This window comes from Vicugna pacos, chromosome 26, assembly GCF_048564905.1.
Source record: "Vicugna pacos chromosome 26, VicPac4, whole genome shotgun sequence".
NCBI classification, from domain to species: domain Eukaryota; kingdom Metazoa; phylum Chordata; class Mammalia; order Artiodactyla; family Camelidae; genus Vicugna; species Vicugna pacos.
Window position 1 is genome coordinate 15,488,970 of NC_133012.1, and position 12,032 is coordinate 15,501,001.

General features: G+C 44.5%; 1 protein-coding gene across 1 annotated transcript in view; it reads right to left on the bottom strand.

Annotated features, from left to right (window-relative positions):
• The window catches only part of MTMR7 (myotubularin related protein 7), an 85,437-nt gene that overhangs the window by 17,534 nt on the left and 55,871 nt on the right, over positions 1-12,032 (bottom strand). The window contains exon 7 of the mRNA XM_006198026.3: positions 8,768-8,900. Coding sequence (XP_006198088.2) covers positions 8,768-8,900 — 133 coding nt within the window. The remainder of the gene's footprint in view (positions 1-8,767; positions 8,901-12,032) is intronic.

The following is a 12,032-nucleotide window of genomic DNA, read 5'->3' on the forward strand; positions in this document are numbered from 1 at the left end:
AATGTGGTTTATTTGGAAGAAAATTAATCTCCAGTGATCCTCTCCAGATATTTCCTACACCAATATCATTTCTTCCTACACAGTTGCTGGGTGGGGACAAGTGAGGTGCGAAGTCTCCATCTGAACCCTGTGGGATTGGTCTTTCTTGTCTCCTAAGATACAAAGCGGAAACGTACATGACCCTCCCTCAATTACCAGCCAGACACACAGCTGAGTACTCCTAGTGTTTGATCTCATTCCCATTTACAGTCAAAAAGAAAGCCCAAAGAAATGGTCTTCAAAGAACAAGCAAAATGCTAGTAATCTCCCTTGACTGAACATCCTCGCAGGTAAAACATTCAAAAAGGACTTAGTAATGGCCTGGACAACGGAAATGCCAGGTAAAGCCTGCTTTGCAGTCTCCCTCTCTTACTCAGCGCCCACCATGGTGACACCGACTGAACGCCGCAGCGAACTGGGTCTAGTTCATTACCGTTAGCGGTGCTCTCTGCCCCACCGGGCCAACCCAGAGGGACCCTCTTCACAGAGGATTTTACATTAACTGGAGAGATTTGTGTACTAGCTTCTCCACTGGACACCGACAAGGTTAATGATTATGCTTTAAAACAGCTCCCACTCTGCTGCTGACGCTCCTTTCTGCAGCCTCCACACCATTAATAATGCCCTGAAAGCCATTTTTGAATAGCCTTGTTCTCCTTAGAAGGATCTAATGACAATATAAAACGGTAAAGTGCGATCCGCCTGGACTCTGCACATGGTGTTGGCACTGCTTGCACTAGCAGCACAGATAAGCATCTATACAAACACATGTGCATGAGTGTGTGTCCAGCTACTAATAAGCATGGATGTGCGTGTACACACAGTGTACCACAGTGCAGCAGGTTCACAAAAGAATGCATGCCCTATTAACATCTATTAGCTTTGCCTACGAATTTTGTGCCTAAAGACAATCTGCAGCAAATAAATGTAAAAACATATTACATTTACCATATATAAGGCTTGGGGCTTAGTCATTTTCTGTCAATGAACAGTTAACTGAAGGTAGGACTTAAGCGATGACAAAGTCTAAATAGGAAATGTAAGGCGAATGGAAATAGAGAAGTCTAGTCTGGGAGAAGCTGGGGCACTGAGAGCCTGGGAAGTCGGGGTGGATATATGGTATTTAGTGGTCGATGCTGGAGAGAAGACCACGACTCGTGTAAGGTTAAGACGCCGGCAGGAAATAACTGAAGTGCTGAGACAGCACCATGGGCAGCCGGGGCCAGAATGGGCGGAGAGCCCCTCCGCGCTCCTCACGCTGCCAGGCCCGACGAGCTCGTCAAATCCGAAACCATGTTGTCACTGGCAGCAAGTGCCGAATTGCCACATCCCAGCTTATGGAAAACCAGCTCACCTTGTCACGGTATGAGTCACGCCTATCTTTAGTTTTACGAGAGACACTTTCTTCTACCACCGCTCTTTTCATAAACACCCCAGTTATCCAAAAGCTAGCCGTCGTGATTAACAAAAGAGAAACAATCATTCTGAGGGTAAACGTTTTTAAATTAATCTTTGAACTGTCCAGCGAACGTCAAGATAAAGGATAATTAGGATGAAAAGCAGTCATTATTCTCTCTCTGAATCTCTTTGTTTCCTCTCGTCCTCTCCTTTGCTGAAGTCACCCAGAGGTGAAGTTTTTGCCTCTGGCAACCAATTAAAATAGTCAACCATCCGACTTATGCAAGGAGAGCCCTCAGGGAGACCACTTCTAAACAGGCATCATCTTCTCTTCCTGCCATGATTTTTGCCCTACACCAAAACCAGTAACGTCACTTTGTGTTAATAAATCAAGCGTTTCTCTGCCCAACGCCCAGCCCATAGAAAACTCTCAGTAATTGTCTGACGTGCAGGTGAGCGTGGCGATAAGCATGGCAGCTCCTAGTCACCAGGTACTTACCTTGGGCAGGTTTTGTGCCTGGTACTCTATTACCCACCACACAGGGTGTATTTACTCCCAATTTTCAGATTGGCAGGTGTGGCTTAAAGAGGTTCACTGAGTCACCCATGGTTACTCTGCCAGTAAATAACTGAGCTGGAATCCAGGCCACAACACATACACCCTAAGGGGTCCTGCTCTTTCCTCTCTGCCTTCGTGCTAGAGTATCACAGTCCAGATCAGCCAGCACCGTCCAGCCTGTCTCAGCCACATCCTCTTACATCACAGACAGCAAGGCACACATTCCCGATGCACCTCTTTCCTCCAAACGGCCATGAAGTGACAACTCATGCAGGCTGACCGCGAGCCTGGCTGGTCTAGTGGGACACTCATTAAATACCCTGAGGGCTGCAGGGAGCTCTCCAGTTCCACCTTGATGGGAGAACGGGTTTTCCATGTGGAAACCCATGGCATACTGCTGAATTTTGAGGGACGATGACCAGATTTTCAGCCCGGTCTTATTGACAGTCTCGTCTGATTAGGTCAGTAATCTCAGGAAATTAACAATGGGGAAAAGTCAGATGATAGAGACCTGAAAAATGATTAACCTTTACAGCCTTTTACCAGCTCATATCTGGTAAAAGTTCAGAGCTTAAACTCGCAGGCAAAGTAATAGGAAATAGTCACTTTCAAATGGAAAACTTAAATTTAAGTATCTATAAACGGTTGAAGTCGTCCATTTCTTCTAGGTTGAATTAGCCATCACCTCGGAAAGTAAGAAGGTGAAGAAGAAAATACCAGGTAAAAAGGGCCTTGGGGCTGAGAGTAATAACCTTAACTCCCTGAGCGGAGACAGATATTTCATGGAAACATTGGAGCCGGGTGTGTTAGGGACTGGTCCCTTCTGGACCCTGGTGCACCCAAGACAACCTGGCAGGGACACTGGACCAGGGAGTCACATGGCCATGATCCCCCCACCGTGCTGGCACCTCCCGCGACACAGCCGAAGGTCTCTGCTTTCTACATCCAGTGAAGGTTCTCAGTAACCGGGCTTCACAACTTCGCACAGAAACAAGGATCAGAGATGATCTCGGGGGCCACCTGATTTCATCACAAAACGTTCTCCACAGTCAGTGCCCACACTTCCAGGGGAAATGCCAAAAATGCTTCCCACCTGGGGCCTGCTCAGAAGATTTCAGTCCTTTAAACTGCATCTGCTTCCCCCTGACAAACAGCATAGTGGTGTCCGGGCCGTCCAGACTGCTGACCGGGCCCCGGGCCTCTGCTCCCTGCTCTGGGCCCTCCTCCATCCGACCCCCCAGCAGGCTGAGGCTCGTCCTCTGTCACACAGCCGGCTGAGAAAACGCCCACAAGGCCCAGCGGGGGGTTTATGAAATTATTTTGATGAACTGTGTTGAGGGGACACAGGCCGTATCCCAAGGCAAGCACTTCTGTGCCTCGGAAACTGCTTACTCCCTGCGTCTTGAAGAAAGAAATGAAGACGAGTTACCCATAAGAAAGCAGGGGACCTATCGAATACTTGCCTGGCTGGCCGAGGTCACCTCCAGCCCATTCACTCAGCCATTTCCCTCAGCGCTTCTCTGGCTACAGTACTGCTCCCCAAGGAAGAGCACAATGCACCTTACATGGGAAGCACTTTAGAGTCTGCAAGGAATCATTTTTAGTAGGTCCGTGGGTTAGACAGCAACAGTATGTTGCTTACACAGTTTTACAAATACAGGAAACGAGGTTTGTTCACGCTTACGCAGAGACTAAGGCAAGAACCGAAACCCAGATCTTCAGGCACGTAAGTCAGGGCACTTTCTCCCCCTGCCACTGCCTGGGAGGCTGGAAAGCCAAGGGGATAAGAGTATGGTGTCTGGAGTGATGCTAATAGGTAAAAAGCTTGGTTCCGCTTACCGGAGCTTCCATAACTGTCTTAGCCTCTGTGCCTCCACTCGCTTACTGCAAATGGGGGTATTAAGAACAGCTACAACATGACCGAAAAGAAGATTACTTACATAAAATACAAAAAATTAAAACAGTATCCAGTACATAGTCATCACTCCATAAATGTTACATCGCCATTCCCATGTGGGTGGTTTTCTGTGAGCCTGTCCAATAAAAGACCCACAAATCAACGAGGATCACCGTAAAATGATGGAAAGGACTAGGTTCAAATCTTGCTTTGTCATGTGATACTGGGAAGGACATGCTTTCTAAAACTTTTTAATTAAAAATGTAATATACTAGACTTTGTGCCTGGAGAGAGGCATTGAAGAAATAACTTGCCGTGTTGTGAACAGCGTATGTGGAGGTCCACGTGGCAGAGCATCCTAGGACCCAGAGGTGGCCCCCAGCTGACAGTCCTCAGGCCTGTCAGTTGAATTCAGCCAACAACCTGAACCAGCCGGGAAGCAGATTCTCCCCCACCCAAGGTTCCAGATGAGAACACAGCCCAGCCAACGCCTTGACTACAGTGGTGTTAGACCCCGGGCAGAGGGCTTCTGGGTTCCCAATTAGACATGAGAAATGCCCAGACTCCTGACCCAAAGAAACTGCGACCTAATCAATATGTATCATCCTTCGTTTAAAGTAACATACCAACCATAGAGAATATTTTATAAATAAAGAAGGAGAAAGAAAAATTTCACCCACTGTCCTTTCATGCTAATCCAATTTTCATGCTGGACATTCCTCATAAATATGACTTACCACCTAGTGAATCAGAGGATGCATCCAATTTTACAGCCTGAATTCTCCACTTACATGATACATATTCTCCCAGGTTGGTGCTATATTCGTCATAGTTATTATTTTTAATAATATGCAACCGAGAGATGGAACAAAATCACTTAATCAGTGTACCAATGCTGAACATTCCTGTGGCTTCCAAAATTCTATTACTATGACTAAAACACCACTATCAAAATGAGCATTATATTTATTTTTTTAAACCATATTTTGGATTCGTCCCTAAGGGGAGGCAATCTGGCAAAAAATATGTCTCTCTGAACAAAAAATATGAGGTATCTCTTGCCAATTTCAACGATACTGGAAATATTTAAAGTACTAGTTTCACCACATTCTTTTCAGTATTGGATATTCTAACTTTAAAAAATAAGTGAAAAATAGTACTTTGAGGTGTTAACTTACACTTCTTTAATTACTAGAGCAACATTAAATATTTTTCTATGTGCTTATCTGTTTCAACTCACTGCTTTTTCTTTAAAAAACTACCTTAGATTGAGTTGCCTAATTTTACCGAGACTCAGTTCTTCATCTGTCAAGTGCAGATAAAATCACATACAGCACACTACCGCTGTGGAGTCAGGTTCAGGCAGACTTTGTTTTACCGCACATCACAGATATGGCGTTTTTTATAGATTGAAGGTTTGTAGCCACCCCGCACAGAGCAAGTCTGTTGGCACCATTTTCCCGAAAGCATTTACTCACTTCATATCTCTGTATCACATTTTGGCAATTCTCGAAATATTTCAAACCCTCCACCATCCAGAAGATTTTGACTCCGAAAGTTCAGGTGATGGTTACATTTTTTTAAGCAATAAAGTATTTTTAATTACAGGATGTACATTTTTTAGACATGCTGCTATGGCGCACTTAACAGACTACAGTCTGGTGGAAACTAACTTGTGTGCACACTGAGAAACCAAAAGTTTGGCATGACCGGCTTTACAGAAATACTCGTTTTATGGATGTGGTGTGGGACCAACCCGCAGAATCCCGAACGCGCTCACAGGTCACTCACGTACGTGAAAGCACTGAGGAGCCGGGTGCACGGCAGCTGCTCAGTTCTTAGTGAAATGAAAAGAAAACCAACGAATCAGTGGTCTATTATACAGAACTACACAATGGCCCGCAATGTGAATCTAATATTCACGGAGACTCCAGGCATAAAACTAGCAGTGCGGAGAAAGGGCAATTTTCTGGGCAACAAACAAAAGATGGAGCGTGTGGGCTGAAAAAGGAGGAAGGTCACTGCCACCCCGTCTTCCCCAGAAACACCTGCCTGCCTGGAAAACAGGTACGGTGCAACCACCTCCACAGCCCAGACGTGAAGGCAGTTCCGCGTGCACCTCCCTCCCCCTTCTCACTGACCTCCTCCCCCAAATCAAGGATGCCCGGGAGATCCTCACTTCCACACCTGATGAGAACAACTTCCTCAGCCTTGGAAAGAGCCTATTCCAGGTACTTCTACTGACTGTTTCAACTTTAAAAAAAAGAAAAGAAAATACAGGGCATCCTTTAATTACATGAGAGGTAAACCATTATTTCTATGATACAAAGGAAAGCCTCTGCATAAAGCACCTCCTGCTACGTAACTGGAAGACTTCACTATTATCTCACTGGGAGGTGTGAATGCCACAAAACAGTTTGGTTTAGAACTTAGGAACCAAAGTTAACATTCAATCAGCTCTTTTACAAAAGGACCTACACCGGATGTGAACTTGGTCCTGGATTTCAATTTCTGATGAAATACCCCACAGCTCTTGCTCACGGAGCTATCTGGGGCCAGAATGCAAATCGTTTTTCCGTTCTCTTAGTCAGGATCTATTCTGATAGTAACAGAAACAGCGGTAAAAATTTTTGAAAAAAAAATAATTATGAAGGAGATGCATTATTCCTCTTCCCACCAAGGGACCAGCCAACGTTCCAATCTCTCTGATGCCAAGGACAGCTGTTTGTAGGAGAAAAAGCCTCAGGAGGTGGGTCCGATTGCATCACTTCATCAGCTGAGCCTCCACGAGTGGTTTATCATTTACTTGCTAAAAACAGATAGTCAAACATTGTTCAAGTTCCCTGAAAGACATCCAGAATGTTGTCCTTGCTTACTGCACTGACACAGAGCTGGAAAATTGCAGAAGAACCAGGATCCCTTATGAAACAGAGGCTGCCCTCCCTCCGGAACACGGCCAGTTTGCTGGTCCTTTAGAAACCACGAGTCAGACCAGATGTATGAGGGCAGGAGACATGGTTCCTAGTAAGAAACCAAGTAAAAGGTCATTTTAAAACAAAAGCCCAATTGCCATGTTACACGCACGCTCAGGAGTTGCCCTCTGCATAGAAGAACACGGGTATTCTCAAAAGTCAGCTGGTGATATTACTAAATGAAAAATACAAAGCACATAAATGATTTTTAATGATTCTGACACTGGTGAACACTCTTCATCTGCCCTTTCAGTAACAGGACCAAGCTACCCCTATTTTCAACATCTAGAAAGCCCAGCTCACAGCAGGGACATCCACGCCACTCATGAGAATCTCCAGAAGTTTACGAAGCTCGATCACACCCAGGGCACCGTCCCCAGAACCTGAGACCTGGCAAATTCCACCCAGAAGTAAGACAGAGAGAGCTCTGTGGCCGTGATTTTTTTTTTTTTTTCCCTGATGCAGGAAGAGAGTTCTTCTAACCATTCAAATGCTCAATTTTAGAGAACTTGCAGCTGGGGGCATCAAATTTTGAATTCAGACTGTCAGGGCTGGACGGACCCACAGAAACTGTTAGTCCAATCCTCTCCCATCACAGCAGAGCCCCAGGAAGGTACCTGATGTGTTCAGAGTTTTGTAAGGACTGAGAAGACCCAGGAGTCCAGGAAGGAGAAGAGGAAGCAGACTTGTCTGTGACAATTTCCTCCAGCCTCACTGCCAGCTTCTCAGCCATCCTGTGCTGACTGAGCAGAGAACTGCAGGAGCTACTGAGAGCAAATGTGTATCCGAGAAGAGAGTAAGTCAGCGCTTCCTCTGTCCCTCTTCATCCCCGACCACACATGTCCTGCTGGGACAGGACAGCCCCCGCCTTGCACGCCAGGGCCTCCCCCAGCAGCACCAGCGCAGCAGTTACAGCCTCTCCTGCTCCTAAGGCACGAAGCCCTGCCTTGTGCATCCTCCTCTCCTGCCTTGGTTCCCACTAGACCCAGAAGTGGTGGACCTGGCAACAAGCTCCTGCTAGGGCCGAGACAGTCACAAGAGCATAAGCCATAGATGAAGCTGGTTTTGCTTGAAACGCACAATTTCTGCTCATTAGCTGATGGCTGGTTTGACCACATGAACAATTCCTGTCTATTACAGAATGCATCTTTGTGATTTCCTCTCCCCGTGAGTATTGAAGCCTGTGTGTAGGTGTCCCGTGGTGCTCATTGCTGGGTAGGGGGGAGATGGGGTGCGGGGGTGCACTGCAGCGGTTGCTGCCAATAGAAAGGAGGACCTGGGCCCCCAACATCCTTCTAATGGCCACACAGCCACGGGGATTCAGTTCATGAACCTCATCTCCAGACAAGAACAGTTGGCAACTGCTTTCAATGTAGGGTGGCTTTATCTCCAAATGGTCTTGAATGTGGGTCAAACTAATATTCTGAGGGAGAAAGAAAAAAAATCCCTTTTATCTGGAGTATTAAGTACTGCTGGAGAGAGCCCACCAGTGGACCACTGTGTGACAAAACCACTGCACAATGACACAGAAAATAAGAGAAAGACTGATAAACATTTCAAGGTTCTGTGCTGCACTATATCCCTCCTGACTGAGCCCACCCTCGCCAACAGCACCAGAGTAAAGCAGAACTTCAACGTCAGGAGATGACCTTATCCCATTTGGCATTTAAATATTTAACTGAAATAGACAAGGTCCTTCTATGGCGCACAGAGAACTATTCAATACCTTGTAATAACTTACAATGAAAAAGAACATGAAAAAGATTTTACATATATACATATATGTATAACTGAATCACTGCTGCACACCAGAAACCAACCCAACTTTGCAAATCAACTATACTTCAAAAAACAAAATTTTAACAACATGTTTTTAATGCTGTGCATAAGGAAATGGTTTACCTTCCAGCATTTTCTGCAGACTGTTCCTCATGACATGGATGTTCTCTATCCCGATAAACTGAAACTTGATATTGGAATAATTGTCTTCATTCTCATAGCCTTTCCCTGCAGCACGATTTGCCATCGCATTAAGCTGAAGGGTCAGCAAAACAGAAGAGTCACCAGTGATATTCAGGACATGAAACAATCAAAACATTTCATGGGTGTCCATGAGAACACTGAACGTGACGCGCAGGAACGTGCTTTAAATCCCGGGAACATGGTGCACTGAGTTGTTGGTGTGGGGAGCATTTTCTGAGCTGGGAAGCGTTCTACAGATAAACCCTCCTGAACGCCTGGTCAGAGATGCCAGATTCAGTCTGTATGGAGCCCCGGTGCCCAGATTTAACTCCACACATTACAGACTTAGGTTGGCAGAAGAGGATCAGCAGACACAGTTGGCAACATAAAGCTCTGTAAGTTATATTATTGCATCTTCTAGCATTAGAATGCCAATAAACACACCCATGCATAGGAATGGTTACATCATTCTAATCTGCCTACAAGAACCCCTCAGAGAGCCAATTAAACCTCGAGCAGGAGTCACAGAATAAAACCAAGAGATGCCAAGTATTGAGCACTATTTCCTCCAGCCGCCCTATTTAAATCTCACATTCATTATCATCACCTCACACACAGGAACTGGCAGGTCCCACTGCAAACTGATTAAATGATAATGGACTCTGAAGAAATTCATTAAATGCAAACTTCTGCCTGATTCCTGTGTAACTAAAATCATGAGGGGGACAAGTCCCACCTTAGCTGGGAAATGCACCAGTTTCTAGAATGGATGCCCATTCTTGCTGTTTGGCTAAGCGAGTCATCACATCGCAGACATTGGTATTCACTGACCATCCTCCTCTGCCCACAAAGGGCAGGAGGGCTCACCCACCCAGAGGACTCGCCACCAGAAAAAAATATGTTTCTAGGACCACAATGCAATACAGGGAAAATATGAATACTTTTCAAAAAGCTAAATTTAAAAAGCCAAGTTAACTAAAAAACATACATATTCTTTGACACAGTATATCTCCTACTTGTAAGAATCTAAAACTACTAAAATACCAGCCCATAAAGACAGAGGTCCAAGAATGTTTATTGCAACCCTTTTTTTTTTTAAATAATAGTCAACAGTTAAAAAAAAACCACTTGAAAACCTATGAATATCTCAAGAGGGCAATGACGGAGAAGTTATGGAATATTCATACCCTGGACTAATACGAATAGGACCAAGAAGGAGAGAGACAGAGTTAGAGACAGAGATGGACAGATACTGGGGCTGGGGAAGGGGCGGGAGGACAGATGTGGACCGAGCCCACAGCATGTTAAGTGAGAACAGGAAGCTCCAGGTAATATTCATACGATGCCCCCATTTTCTGTAAAACACCAGCCTACAGACATGCATTTCTGTTCACGCATGTTGGAGTAAGTGGAGTAAGAGTGAATGGAAGACAGTAGCAACTCAGCAGCGGTCACGCAGGGAGACGGGGGTGGCGCGTGGCTGGGGACCTGGAGATGCTACTTGAGATGTGTTCTTTGTTACAAAACGAATAGATTAGGTTTAAAATGTAAATGATAGAAATAAAATTAGAAGTGAAAATAAAACAGGAGAGGCAGGCAACCGCCATCGGGGCTCAGCTGGCAGGCGCCTCCCACTTTGCTCCTGCTCGGTGACCTGGCTCAGGTGACATCAGCTGGGGCCCACCCCTCGCAACACGGTTTCCAGTTGACAACAAGAGGGTCCCCTTTCTCCCAGGCAGGCTATGAGAATAAAGGGTTTGGCCTTCTTCAAGGACAAAAAATACATAAAAAAGGAAGTTATTTTTAAAACAACTTACGTGCATGCTTTAAATTTTTAAAATATTTTAAGGGGAAAACCTTCCTAAAATTACCAGTAGACACTGTTCTTTGGAAACGTACTATTATAAAAATACCACTGGTTTGTGTAACTCCTTTTCAAAGCTGTTGGCTCATCCTTTACAACAAGCTTCATAAATAAAACTTAATAAAATAAATAAATAAATAAATAAATAAATAAATAAAACAGTTAACAGGATACTTGCAAGCATCTTTATGCTACACGAACCTCGCGTTTATTTCGTATCTTGACTAAGTTAAGCCTATTCACCGCACACCGCAGAGATACACTTATTAAACAGTGCAATAAATAAAAGCCAAAATACTATTATTATTTTAATAATCTACAACTGGGACTCTATGTTCACATTTTTTAATAGTTGATTACCTATGACCTGGGAGAATTTACTGATAAGCCATCTTCTTCAAAAGCAAAGGAGCAACACAAGATGGCCTCCTGAAAGTCAGTGGTACTTCTCACAATGAACAGAAGGTGGCAGTATTTAATCTACCAACCAAAGTGTACTTTTCTCAAGCTTTCCACATATTTCACAGGACCTCTTCTGATAATGGGGCAAGAGCTGAACCCTCAAAGCAGAAAATACAATTTTCTCATTGATAAAAATTCAGAAGCTATCTGGGACCTAAATGTGTATTCATTCAGATAGTGTCTCTTATATAAACAAAACACTAAGTCTAATTTGGTGCCCTGTCCCTTTCCTTTGGCTGAGAACTCCATTTCACAACCAAAGAAAAAGCTATTCATTTCAGCTCCTAACAGTCCTCAAACGGTGATTAAAAAAGCAACCTCAAAAGGTCACATACTACATGTTTCCAATTATATAATGTTCTTGAAAGGACAAATGGAAAGAGGTGAAGGACAGATCAGTGGTTACTTGTGGTGACCTAGCTCTTCTGTATCTTGACTGCAGTACTGAATACACAAACACACACATACGATACAAATGTTACAGAGCTAAACACACACACACACACACACACATGCGGCTCCAAGTGAAACTGGGGACATCTGAACGAGATTGGTGGATTGTATCAACACCAATATCCTGGCTGCAATACTGTACCAGAGTTTTGCAAGATGCTACCCTCCAGGGGAAACTGGGCAACATGTACAAGGCATCTCTCTGTACTGTTTCCTACAACTGCAGGTGAGTCTACAGTCACCTCAAAATAGAAAGTTTAATTTTTTAAAAAAAGTTCTCGACTAGATAAAACAACGGAGATAATGGCATTCTAGTCTCAGTTTAGGTTTAAGAAACACGACAAGACAACTTTAAAGTGGGACTGAAAAAAAGTGACCCAAGGTCACTCTGCTGTTGGATAACGTCAGCATCTTTGGGTGCAGAAG